The 14,490-nt window shown below is 34.5% G+C and overlaps 1 protein-coding gene across 3 annotated transcripts in view; it reads left to right on the top strand.

The window, feature by feature from the left end:
* The window catches only part of EPS15 (epidermal growth factor receptor pathway substrate 15), a 110,109-nt gene that overhangs the window by 19,459 nt on the left and 76,160 nt on the right, over positions 1-14,490 (top strand). For all 3 annotated transcript variants that reach the window (XM_039885818.1, XM_039885808.1, XM_039885827.1), the window contains exons 2-4: positions 8,464-8,505; positions 11,556-11,645; positions 12,536-12,583. In XM_039885818.1, the coding sequence (XP_039741752.1) occupies positions 8,464-8,505; positions 11,556-11,645; positions 12,536-12,583 (180 nt within the window). The remainder of the gene's footprint in view (positions 1-8,463; positions 8,506-11,555; positions 11,646-12,535; positions 12,584-14,490) is intronic.

Genomic DNA, 14,490 nt, shown 5'->3' with positions numbered 1-14,490 from the left:
ATGGTTGAGTTCAACATGTTTAGAATTAGAGTTTATAGGACTTGCCAATGGATTGAAAGTTGAGAGTGAGGGACAAGCTGACTCTTAGGTATTTGGCTTGTGTACCTTGGTGGTTGGTGGTGGGAGAGGAATAGATTTTTGGAGGAAAAAAATATAAGGTTTTTAGATGTTTGAGAGACGTCCAAGTAGAGATGTAAAGTAGATGGTTAATATATAAGTTTGGAGTTCAGAGAAGAGGTCTGAACTAAAGCTATCAATTTGTTATTCATCAGCATAAGTGGTATTTGAACCATGGGAATAGATGTGATCATTTGGGTTCCTGTAGAAAAAGGACATGAGAGATGAAGTTGTGAATGACCTTCGTAAAAGGTAAAGTGCTGTACAAATGCAGGAGATAGTTATTTTGTTTTATTTGTTCCTATGTGAGTTTTTATAAATCCATAAATTAGTTATTCACGCTTATAGATAATGCTTCTCCCAGTGATTTGTTTGTTTTGGGCTGGCAAGAACAAACAGTTATATGTAGGACTCACTGTATTCTGATGAGAGACCAAAGCTACTCTTCATATTCTTTCTTTGTCATTCTGCCACCTGGATTTTTGATCAGGTTCAATTGGATTTAACAAAAGCCAGTCCATTATTAGTTCGAGTTGCTGGTATGGTCTATTTACACTTATTGTTTTTCATTAGTATATAGCTATATCATCTTTTAAAATTTTTGTTTTGCAATTACCATTGACATTTAATATTTTATATTAGTTTCAGGTGTACAGCATAGCGGTTTGACATTCATATATTATGAAGTGATCCCCCCATAGGTCTAGTACCCACCTGGCATCATACATAGTTATTACAATATTATTGACTATATTTCCCGTGCCGTACTTTACATTGCCATGACTATTTTGAAATTCTTTTGTCTACTTAAAGTCTCTTTTATCTTTTGTGGTAATCTCCAAGGCAAATGTATTAGATCCAGATTTTGAAAGCTTTTTTTAAAAAAACACTGTACTTAGAGTATTCCTAGGTCTTTGCCTGCTAACTTTGTTACCAATTTATAATGGTTTATTACCAACACACATGAGATGTTACCATGTTTGCAGAATGGAGCATTGTAACTTTTACTAGAATGTAATCTGTTTTGAGGGCAGAAGCCTTGTATGATTTTTGTAACCCCAGACACCTAAAACTATTGTTCTGTTCCTAGAAGGCATTCAGTACATGTTTATTAAATTGTTAAATGAGTTGTAAATAACAGAGCTGAGGGTTAACACTGTGCATTCTCTAAGAGAATTCTTTAAGCTCAGTTGGCTGCTTGTTTCCTTGAGCACCTCCCAGCCATCTCTAACTGTGAGGACTGCTCAGATGACTTGCTTTTCCCCACCCTCTCTGCCCAGCTTCAGCTTGTTTTCCTTTCTAAAGTTTCTTTATTACTGACTTTCTCTTGACTCTCCAGACAGCTTCTGATTGCTTTTACCAAAGTTTGGATGGCCTACTATTGCTCCTTTTTTAAATTCTTGTCTTTTGTTTACTATTAGTTTTCGCCTTGTTTTCTCCTTTGTTTTGTGAAATACTCAAGTCTTCTTTTAGATATCACAAGCCTATCAGAAGGTTTTAGTCTCACCTACCCTGCAAGCCATTCACATTGTTTAAACATATGTGTATAAAAGCATAGGCTCTTCTGGTCGTATTCATTTGGTACTTTGACCTTAGGAATTGCTGTTATACCACCGAAGGGCTAGTGGTGGTGGGTGTGATGGAGGAATTCAAAGGATGTAGGGGCTAGTTCCCCTTCCGATTGCTCAGCTCTCTTGAAAAATAGAGTATTTGAAGGCTGAATTCTAAAAAGCTAAAAGTTTGTGTGTTAATTTGTCAAAAATACTTATATGGAAAATTACCCAGAAATTTGTGTGCATTATAACACTTATTTTTTATGTTCAGTAGTATTCGGTTGTTACTCATTTAAAAAAATTTTTAGAACAAAACTAAAAAGATTTCGAGTGGTTTATTTGAAAGAATGAAATCTATTCTCTTATCTCTTTTTCACTACCTAGACTATATCTGTTGGTCGATTTACACACAGTGCTCTTTCTGTCTGGATTGCCACCTTCTCTCTACTTCACAGTTATCTTCAACACCGCCTTTTATGGGAAGTAGCAAAACATAGTACAGAGGTTCCATACACCCTTCACCCAGTTGTCCCTAATTATTACACCTGCTATGACGGTAGTGCAATAGCAAAACCAAGAAATTGACATTGGCACAATTCACAGATTTTATTAAAATACTTATTTGTGTTTTTGTACATATATAGTTCTGTACATATACAATTTTATTATGTGTGGATTCATGTAACTATAACCACAATTAAGATAAAGAACAGTTTCATCACAAAGATCCTTTATGCTATTCTTTTATATTCATACCCATTTCCCTCTCCATTTTAGTAATTTAGTCACTGGTTTTTCTTTGTATTATATGACTTTGTAATTAATTGAAAAAAGATTGGCATTCTGTTTTAGAAGATGTCTATTTTTACCTTTTTCCACATTGTACTATAACCATTTACAATAAGCCTAATACTATGTAAAATTTCAGTTCGTTTTATGTACATAGAACCATAGACTCTTGAAATCATATAATCCAGCATCTCCTGTGCACACCCCCCAAAAGCGAAACCAAAAATTTCATATGAAGCAACTCAATATTTATTAATTAACCTATGAATTTCTCTAATAACCAAGACCACCTTTTTTTTTTTACTGCCTGATATATTGTGATGTTAGATTACCTGTGTGTTAACTTTTACTAGATTATGCTGCACTAAGAAACAATGGCAAATATCAGTAGGTTACAATAAGAAAGGTTTATTTATTGCTCACATTATAGGTTCCCTAGTAATCTGCTATGGTTCTACTCCACAATTCTTTTGCCTTTCAGGATTCAGGATGAAGAAGCATCCTGTATTTTTGACATACTGTTCTCTTGGCAGAGAGAAAAGAGCTAGTGGAAACACAGAATAGCTCTTAAAGCTTCTACTTGGATCTGGAACTTTCTCATTTTTCACTGGCCAAAGTAAGTCACATGGCCAAGCCAAAAATAGGGTACCCAAAGAGACACCTACAAGTCACATGGCGGCAGGCGGGGATGTTAATACTCTTATAAGGGTAGAATAAATGATTGAGAATTATAATACAACCTACTAAACTGCAGGATGGTATACTATGCTATACTTTTATAATAACTTTTTTCTTAGTAAAATTTATTATACTTTATAGCAGTCCCCTACTTTTTTGGCACCAGGGACCAGTGCACCTATGAGAAACTAATGCCTGCTGATCGATGATCTGAGGTGGAGCTGAGATGGTAATGCTAGCACTGGGAAGTGGCCGCTAATACAGATGAACCTTCATTTGCTAGCCCATCACTCACCTCCTGCTATGCAGCCTGGTTCCTAACAAGCTACAGACTGGTACTGCTCTGTGGCCAGGGTCTGTGGGGGGGGACAGCGGGGTAGGGAGGTTGGGGACCCCTGCTTTACATAATTTTTTCTTAATAAAATTAGCAGTCCTCTCACCCTCTTTTACTTTGTGGCAACTGATAAGAATTTATGATATAAATAATGAATAAATAATTACTTTAAAATTATTATAACATTAGAATTTTAAAAGGTCAGATTTTGATTTTGACAACTTTAGTTTTAAAAGTTTTCCTTTAGAAATATGTTTATTTGTTAAAAATTCACATGCAGTTTTGCATACCGATAGCAAATTTTTGGATTTTTATATTTTCCCCTGAATTGAAAATAGCTTTATTGTTTTATTTTACTTATAAAAGGAGGACATGCTTATAAAAAAGTTTTTGTAGAATACAGAATAATGTAAAGAATGTGAAAATTATTGTAATTCCATTATCCAAAGATAATCACTGTTACCATAGCTATACCTTTCACATTTTGTTCTCTGCATTCATTATGTGACTTTTAAAAATCTAAAATGATTATATTTCAGTAAAAAAAAAGCCAGTTTTACTGAAACACACCAAGAGCACTCTTCGGTCATCTTGCTCGATGAGTGAATTGGCAATTTGGATGGCTTTTTCCATTCTCACTTAACTGTATCGTATTAGTAATCAGCACAAGGTGTACTTTAGACCACTTTAGTGAGCTAATGCCTTCTCAACTGTGTTGTGTAGTAACCTAATGAGTTTGTAATGTGGTGATTAATAAGGTACAGTTTGGAGCTCAGGATTTCACTATGAATTTTTTTTTCCCCTAGATACTAAAAATTTAACTGAATTGTCTTTAAAAATTAACTCTTCCTTATTGAGGGAACACATTACATTTACTTTCTCTAGCAAAGTATTTATACCTTTGCCTGGAAATAGGGTGAATTTGTAATTTTTCATTCAAATTGAGACATCTTTGAGAATGAAAGTGACACTACAAATATTTTAAATTCTGTAAGTTTTTAAAAATATTTTTTCGGCCATCAAAATAGTTTTATTGAAACAATGGTAGATGAGTGAAACAATTCTATTCAGTCTGTTTTCAAAAATAAAAATTTCTAAAACATTTGTTCTACATTACAACAAAATAAAATCTTTACATTGGTTATCAGAATATTACAAAACACAAGCAGAATAAGTATTCTTGGTAATAATATTTTTATCAGCTTCTTAGCCATACCTTTCTCTAATAAGATGTCCCTAATACTTTTCTGAACAATGTAATTATTTTCAAGTATATTTTAACTGGTTTTAATATTTTCATAAAATTGTCTGCAGTGTTTTTCAGACTTACATTTTATGGTTTGTGGTTGTTAACCCTTACACGTGACTCTTCTTCATAATCAGTAATATTTTAAATTGCTAATTACTTTCTGTATACATTGTGTACTACCTGGTTAGCTCAGGAAAAATTTTACTAAATGGAGAATATTCTGAATTCTATATTTTTCTTATTGAAAACTATAAGTTTATCAGGCTCAATATTTTCACAAGTAGTGTTTTTTGCTTCTTAAAGGTACTCTTTTTGACAAATATTTTTGTAAAACAAATCTTGTCATATAAGTTGTCACTATTTATGATTATTTTACATGTTTCATTAAATTTAGGTGCTGCAAAATTATAGGCTTTCTGTAATTTCATTTCATTCCAGTACAGAATATAGTTTTTCCAATTAAAAGTAAGAAGACTCTTTTGGCAGAACTCCCTCAATTCATTAAAGTGTTAATTATGGAATTTCAAAATTAAATCTTATATACTTCTTGAGCTTTTATCATGTAATTTGTTCAGTTCTTCCCATGCTTTTGAGGGATATATTTCAATGTCTTAGCAAATGTTGCTTATAATAATTGGTATTTGCTAAAAGCTTCAAAGCTAAAGTTTTTTTGGAGCTTTGTTCATTGAACTTTAATCTTTAATTAAAGATTTCCAACTGATTTTAAACAAAATGCAACCAGTTTTTAGAGGACTTGTTTTCAGAGAGATTCAATCCTAAGACACTTAGGTGGGATTTATAGTCAGATTTTCAAAGATTCCAGTCTTTAAAATCTGATGACAGGTTGCAAGTAGAGCACCCATAGCGCCGTGTTGAAGTTTTTTGTTTTGTTTTGGTATTCAATGGCATTTTTATCCTTAAAATTTTAACTGTGGATATATGAAAAACATTTATAAATTTTGACAGTTGCAGCTAACTCATTAATAGGGATGTCACTAGAGCTCCATTTTAAATTGAAATAGCCTCAAAAGTTTTATGCAAATTATTTCCATTTTCTAGAGAAATGGAAATTTAGGAAAGAATAGCAAATTATTTTCTAAGTAGCCCTCTATATTCCATTCTACTTTTCCTTTTCACATATAAATAATCACCTAGAACTAAGGTAATAACTTGAATTTGTCCCTTTTTCCATCCTCATTTTTCTTTATTTTTAGTACAAAATTAAGACATTTAATTTTGTATTAAATATACAATTTCTTTTTTTAGCTCATTATTTCTGAAAGAGCTTATTGGATAATAAAAAATGATTGCCAAACAACAAAAAGAAGTAAATAATTGTAGATTTATAACATACGATACATGACAAAACCACCTCGAGTTCTCAGACTTGACTCCTCTCACGTATTTCAGTTTCACCTGATCTCAAATTTCTCACTGACTTAGCAGCCTGGTGCATCTTGCAACATTGCTCACTGACTGGCGCACCAAATAGTCAGCAGGTGCACTAGTGTCAAATACTTCCGCTGTCTCAAAAGGCTATGAGGAGTTTGCTATACATGGTTGCTTGTGTCTGAGGGTACTTTTCTGTGAGTCTTTTCCATGCTGTCCTTGAAGAGAAGGTGTTAGTTATGTTGTATCTGTAAATAATCAGGAAAAGAAAGATGGAATTATCACTCATTCTCTTCTCAGATTTCATCACTTGTTCAGGTGGTTAAAGTACTTACACACTACTAGCTGATAACTTGGCCAGAAGCTAGATGGATACAAGAGAGTTGTACTGAGTCCATCTTGGTTTATTTTAATGTGGCGATTAATAATAATAGTTCAAGAAAATGAGAAATCTGAAACAAACGATAAAGTAGATGGGATGCCGCGACAACAGATTGCAAATCAGTACTGTCCTGAACAAACCAGGGCATATGGGAAGCAGTATGGTGTTATGAAAGAGCATGGAACTTGGAGTGGGACAGACCTGCATTTATGTCCAATCTTTGCCATTTAAAAGCTTGGACAGGTAACCTTTCTGAGACTAGGTATATTAGGGTTCTTCAGAGAAACAACCAACAGGAGATACATACATACACCTGCATGCACGCTCATGGTCTGATTGACTTTAAGGAATTAGCTCAGGTGTTTGTGGAGGCTGGCAGGTCCTAATTCTGCAGGGCAGGCCAGCAGGCTTGGGACCTAGGGAAGAGCTGATGTTGTAGTTGAGTCTGAAGGCATTCTGGAGGCAGAATTCCTTTTCCTTCCAGGGACCTCATTCTTTTCTCATGAGGTCTTTAACGATTGGATGAGGCCCACCCACATTAATGAAGGGTAATTGCTTTAAGTCTACTGATTTAAATATTAATCACATCTAGAAAAATATCTTTACAGTAACATCTAGACTGGTGTTAGACCAAACAACTGGGTTCTGTAGCCTAGCCAAGTTGACACACAAAATTAACCTTCACCCTATGTTTCCTCATTTGTAAACTGGGAAGATAATATGTGCTCACAAGGATTAAATATTTATAAAGCACTTAACATAATGTGCTCTCAAAATAGGCACTCAGTGAATGTTGGTTTCTTAATCCAGTCTTGTACCCATTAAGACTACAGGTCCAGGCTTGATGCTTCAAGATTTTTCCCATTATCTTTGTATTTCTAACTAAGCCTCCCCTGCCCTCTCATCTACTTAATAAGCCCTGTCAAATCTAACTTATAAACTTTTCTTCAAAACATATCCTTTTCTATTTCCAGTGTTCAGATACTTTCCTGGGCCATTAAAATTATTTTCTAAATAGTCCTCTACATTCCATTCTACTTTTCCTGTTCACATATAATCACCTAGAACTAAGTTAATCACTCTTTAATTTGTCCCCTTTTTCCATCCTCATTTTTCTTTACTTTTATCATGACTGATGAAGCCCCTCATAAGTTGTATTATACAAAACTTCACAATCTTATCTCTCTACTCATCACCATTCAGAACTTCTTGTGATTCTTTTCAGCATAACTGAGCTTTCTATTGCCTGTATGCCTTTGTTAACTCTGTATAGAATCACCCTCATCTGCCACTCATATTTCAAATTCCTGCACTGATATCACCCCCATGAAGCCTTCTTGGACTCCTTTCCTGGTTCCAGAACACTCTTACACATTCACGGAGAGGTGAACTCAAGCCTTCAAAAACTGATACTCCTAAACGACCTTTCGGACGGGATAATACATCTGACCAAAGAACCCTTTGAATTATGGTATGAATCGAATGGCACTCCCTGCCTACAAGCATTTCAGATCTGAAGATATCAATATTTTTTTGTAAACCTGTATATTCATTTTATTACTTTGTCGAAATGGTTTTTGAATTGTATATATAGGTACTTTGGGCACTTGGGTAGAAGATGAATGCTTAAGGCTTTGGGCCTTTCAGCTATCTTTAAACAAATCATTTCACCCCTAATTTGTTACGCATTGGGTTTCTGGGTAAAATTTTGCATGAGGAAAAGAGTTCTGATGTCAAAAGTAACTTTAAAATTCTTGCTTTATTTCTTGTACCCAATTCTTAGTAATCTATGAGGCTGCCTTTATTCATTCCCACTTCTCCCTCCCACCCCCCCAAAAAAAGCAAAATTTTTGAAATCAAGAATATTTTAATTCTATTTGTCTTTATTTTGCAAATATCTATCGAATCAATGCAAATATCTTAATAGAAGTTATTGAATAGCATTTAATTTCTAATTATTTATTTATTTTAGTTATCAAGTGGGAATCCTGTATATGAAAAGTACTATAGACAGGTAAGATTTTGTTTGTTTTCCTAGATTGAAAATAAAATATACTTTCAACCCTTGATTGTATATGTACAGATTACCAGCCAATTGGATAAATTTGACATGTCTTGTTTTCATTTTCTTGTGCTTTAGCCTCCTGGTTTGAGTACTTAATACTTTTGACAAACTCTCAGAAAAATAAAGGAAAGATAATTAAGCCCAAACATTTGTCTTAAATATCTATCTTAAAAATTCATATAACATTAGGTATATCCATCCATCCAGGTATAAACGTCCGACTTAGTTTAGAAACCAAATGGAAATGACTCTTATGTTGTTTTTGAGACTTATTGAAGTTTAATATTTACAAAGTTAAAATCGTGATTCTCATACAAATGTAAAATGAGTGTGTATCAAGGATTTTATTCAACTCATTAATTTCTGGGAGAACTAGTAAAGCATAAAAATGAGAATATGAGTTATAGAGATTTATATTCTCCAGACAGAATTTATTTCATTGATGTGGACAGGAATCGTTTGCATTGCTATCAGTTTTTTACAATTTAACCTCTCTCTTTACAGAGCGTACAGTAGCCTAGTTGCTAGAAAGTCTGTCAGGGGTACATACCATAGATCAGATAATCTCCTGAGGGTGTAGACAATCTCATTTGCCCATTTCCAAATATTGCTTAATTTTTCCTAATAATTATCTCACCTCGTGATCATGATCTCAGAAAAGGCTGGTCTCATTATATTTGACCTGGCTATTTACATAGTTGCAGCAAGTATTAATTAACCATTACAGGTCTCCTTGGGTGTGACTTGCAAATGTACACAACCATACATGCACTATTTAATAACTTCTAAGTCCAGAGGATTAATTTTTGCCTGAAATTTCTAAAGAATTTTAGATCGTACTTTTTACAGCCTCTGTTCTCTGTCTTGAAGCTAGAATCCAACCTTTGAAATACCCTCCCCACCAAATTTCACCTGCAGTATATATAAATTTGAGTGAATGTATCTTATCTTGAAGGTTCCCATATCTGCTAAGGTTCCTAGCCTGCTAAATGACCTTGTTTTACTGAGACTGGGACCTTATAAACCCAACTGCAGGCCTGTTTTCTTGCCCGGGCTTTGTAGACATTGGCTCCACATAAAGTCAGTTCTTGTTCCTTAATAGTGGCTTGTTCTAGCTGAATAAAAGAGAATCATTCTCAAATAAGACCTTGTTTTGCACAATTGATTTACTCAATTATATCCCGATAAAAAGACCAATTGTTACTTAACCTATGTGATAACTGTATTGCCATAAAAGGTAAGGACATTCAGTTAAAGGATTTATTTTTGAATTCTGAAGAGTCAGAATCAGATACCATTGAAAACTATTTCTTTCACTTTACAAACACAGAGCTTGTTAAATTGAGGGTTAGAGATAGTATTGAAGAAAAAGGGCTTTCCCACATATCCTTTACCAAAGAGAATATTAAAAATAATACCAATAGTATTCCAAGTAAATAACCATAATTAAATTTTCTTCAGTAGTTCATTCAATCTTATGTAATTCTTATTCTCCTGCATCTTGGATCAGGAGTCTGCTTTTATGAAATAAATCTACTTCTGGAGTACAAAGAGTGCTTGCTGGAAATTCTGACCTAGTCCACCATTACAGTCTGAAAGTTGTCTAAGTGATGTCGTCAGCTGAGAAGTCTTTACCCAAAAGCCCTTATTTTGAAGTGTGAACAATTCAGGGTACAGTGTTATAGTCCTTTATATGAGGCTCTAAGACTGACTTTCTTTGTTGAAGACATACTTCTAGTTGTTAGCTTATGGCAGAGACTTTAGGCAGGCGTCAGAGTACAACAGAAATTGCCTGTAGATGACAATGACTAGATGGTTATGTTTAATTTATTATAGTAACCAAAAGAATGGAAAATAGAAAAATTCTTTATTGGAATACAGTATATAAATATTTCATAGGAGTTTGATTAATGTTCCCCGGAGTGCCTCTGTATTTAGACTAGACTGGAAGTAGGTGGTGTTCTTTTTTTCTCCACCCTGGTCAGGGAGAAAGGAAAAAAAAGGAGTTCTGGAGAGTTCCAGAGGCAGGTTTCCCAACCCTTTTTGTACTTCTTTGTTACCCCAAATTTGGACTTGGCAATTCTTTCTTTTTTACTGAGTGCCTGATGTATCCCATGTTTTAGCACTTGAAAGAAAGGATCTCTCTTTTGCTGCTTTGCTGGGATTGGCCTGTCCAGAATGCTTTGTATATGTTTACAGCAAACTTAATCTTTTAAAAAACTAGAAAAATAGCCAACTGACAAATAGCCTAGTATCATGTTATTTTTCCCATAACTTTTTAAAACTTACTTTTCATTTCTACAAATAGAACTTTAGGAAATCTTTACAGAAGTGAGAGTCATTATTTTTTTGAACTGTTTTTCCATTCTTGCTGACCTCATTCTGTCTTAAAGGAAAGTCCCCCTCAGTTAAAGTGATGTGTTTCCCTTAATGTGCTTTAGGAGCGGAACAGCTTTTAGAAATATTTCTTTAAGTTTATTATGGAATCACTGCTGCTTTTAGAGCTGCTTTGATTTTTTAATAAAGTGTTACAGTTTCTAAGAGTAAGTGTAAAAGCAGAAGTTAATGATTTAAAGATGTTTGAAAAAACAGATAACATATGCAGCTATTCCCATTTGTCAAAAGACCTCTCCAGGAAATGCTGCCCTTTCTCTCCTATTGCTAGAGTTAAGTTTATTGAAATTTAAATAGCAACTGTAGAAGACTTGGAGTCAGGAGATATGTGTTAATGCTATGACTCCACTAATTTGCTCTACTTCCTCTGAGCTTCAGTTCTCTCATTTGTGTAATGGGCGTGATTAAAAAATACTTTGTAAATTGCCAGTGCTGTCGATGGTACTCTCTTCATTCAGCTCTCCATATATTCCTTGGCCTAGTTTAGTCAAAGGATTCCTTTTTTGAAAAAGCCAGTTGCCAAAACACAGGAAGGAAGGCGAGTAAATGTTGATAATTTTGTCTTTGTGTTTGTTGTTGTCATCTTACAGTTTATCTCTTTTCAGGTTGATACGGGCAGTACTGGAAGGGTATTAGCTTCTGATGCTGCTGCTTTCCTGAAAAAATCAGGGCTTCCCGACCTAATACTTGGAAAGGTAGTATTTGTTCATTATAACTACATTATAATGAATAATTGGTAGTGTAGGTGAATTGGATGCAAATTGAGAAAGATATCAAGAAACTTAGAAGTTAGAATAGAACTGAGTCATAGAAGCAGTTAAATAATAGAAGGGAGGGAATTTGTGGTATAGTTATTTACCCTCTTGAAAAGTAAGGTGTTTTTCAAATTTTTAGAAAACAAATTACATTTTAGTAGGATGAAATGAGGAAGTTATAGTACATTTGGGTATTGTGGGGAGAAACAGTGCAGACTGGGAACATTTCCACCCACTCAGAGAGTTGGCTCTATTTCTACTTCCTCTGAGTTTAATATGTGGTGAATAGAGTGGGGGATGAGAAGCTTAGGAAAGAAAGGTAGAAAGTCCCTCTCCTGATTTGATCTCCTGGTGAAGTCTTATACGTGATATTGACATGTATTCAAAACCCTGAAAAGTTATCATTAATAATTTAATTATTTACAGATAAACATTAACTATTTCAACTTGCCTATAAGAAAGAATATCACCTTAATAAGGATCTAAAATCAAGATAGTATGTTTTAGTAAAAAGAACATTAGACTTAGAGTTAGAACCTAAGTTAATGAAAAAGGTATTGAACTGGAAGTTAGAACCTGAGTTTCAGTTCTTTCCCTGATGTGTTAAATGTTCTTGAGTAAGTCATTTAACTTCACTGGGCCTTAGTATCTATGTGTAGGGTTTCACTGAATAATCTTTAAGATTCCTTTCCACTTTGAATTCTATGATCCTTAAATCTAATTACCAAAGAGCATGATGTTGTAAATTGCAAGGATTAAATTTATCTTTTAAGGTTTTTTTTTTGTTTGTTTAAAATACAGATTGATACTTCTTTTTTTCTAAATTTCAGATTTGGGATTTGGCTGACACCGATGGCAAAGGTGTCCTGAGCAAACAAGTAAGATTCATATGAAAAGTTTTTTGAGTGATTGAGAATAAAAAATAGCCAGCAGTTTTCTGTATTTTTAGAATTTTTTTTTTAACTAACATTAGAATTTTGCAAAGGCAAATGTCATAACAATGAAAATATTTCTAATCAGTAGACACTAAAGTAACTAATGTCCAAAGGTTAACATTAGTTTGGTGACATTGTTCTGGACTGTCTCAGTCTGTTCTGACTGCTATAACAAAATACCATAGACTGGGTGGCTTGTACACAGAAATTTATTGCTCATAGTTTTAGAGGCTGGAAGTCTGAGATCAGGGTGTCAACATGGTCAGATGAGGACTCTCTGATTGCAGACTTTTTGTTGTATCTGCGCATGGCAGAAAGTGCTAGGGATCTCTCTGGATCCTCTTTTATAAGGCTCTAATTCCATTCACGAGGACTCCACACTGATGGCTTAAGTACCTCCCAAAGGCCCTACTAATACCATCATCTTTGAGGGGTATGATTTCAACGTAAAATTTTTGGGTGACACATCAAACAGTAGCACGGAATTTTTTTTCAGTCTTTCAGAGATTTTGCTCTTTGTATCTTATTAATTAAATATCTTACATGTACAGAGTTTATAAATAAATGTGGATTTTATTAATTGTTAAGATGGTATTCCCTTATACATTTGAAAGGAATTCTTGGCTAATCAAACCTAAGTGTTCTGGTCTAGGTCTTACTTCTGACAAAAGCGGTTTACAGGCTAGATGTAAACCTACACCAGAAATATGTGAAAGTCATTATGGGCGTGTGCCTTGAAGTTCTGCTTGTTGGGGATGGATTTCAGAGTCCTACAGGACTAAATTCAAAGCTTGCTACATGCTGTTATACTGGGTGAGCACTGCTGCTCAAAGCTAATTCCTACCCTGTGGGAATGGCTGAAGCAGGATCAAACTCAGAAAAGGGATGCGAGAACATTTGATGAGAGGGTCAGAATACCCAGTCTCTTAAGATTCCAGGGCTAGATTGTAGTCTCTATTGGAACTCCTGGGCGGAAGGGCCAATCTGATACATTGGAGACATAGGAACACTAAATTCATCTGGGCACCCAGGGCACTCAGGGTTCAGTGTACTTGGTCAACAAATATTTGTTGAGTACCTGTTTTGAGCCAGACTTTGGAAATACAGAGGTGAGCATGACAGATGTGGTTCTTATTTTCATGAATTTACCATTTAATATTGAGTTTAAATTGTCTTTGTTACATATAGGTTGCTGGATTTATGGGTCTGTAGTTAAACTTTGATGTTTTCTTTGGAGAAATAAGAGAAAATAATACCTAAATGTTATCAAAAGCCGTCTCAATTTAAGATTATAAATTTTGAAACTGTATCAATCAGGTGACTCAGTCATTGCTAATCCAGAAAAACAGAGAATAACCGTACAGCATCAAAAACAATTATATAACTGCTTGACTTCAAAATATTTGTAAATCTCTCCCAAAGGTCCTTGGGTTTTTGGCAAAAATGACAGTAGGTGCTTTCCTCCTATTGTATGGTTTTATTTTGTTCCTCATAAAACATTGCTAGGTAGGTATTAGCCACCCTTTTATGGAAGATTTTTATTTAACTTGCCCATGGCCTCACTACTTTTAGTAGAACTAGAGTTTATTGCAGGACTGTTTCACTTCAGAGCCTGTCTATCCTGTAGGAGTAGACTCGATTACCTAATTGAGTAGTTGAATCACATATTGAATGAGAAGTAAAAGAGGGTTAATGTTGGAACACTTAGAATGTATTCTGAGATACCAGCATTTAAAGGTTGGAGGAGGCATTGACTCCAACAGAAGAGACTTGAAAGGTTGGAGGAGAACTGGGAGAGCTTTAAGAAGCTATGCTGCTGGAGAGGAGGAGAGCTTCAGGGAAGATCAGAC

This window comes from Pteropus medius, unplaced genomic scaffold, assembly GCF_902729225.1.
Source record: "Pteropus medius unplaced genomic scaffold, Ma_sr-lr_union100, whole genome shotgun sequence".
Classification (NCBI taxonomy): domain Eukaryota; kingdom Metazoa; phylum Chordata; class Mammalia; order Chiroptera; family Pteropodidae; genus Pteropus; species Pteropus medius.
The sequence above is the reverse complement of the archived record's forward strand: the minus strand, read 5'-3'. Positions and strand labels throughout refer to the sequence as shown.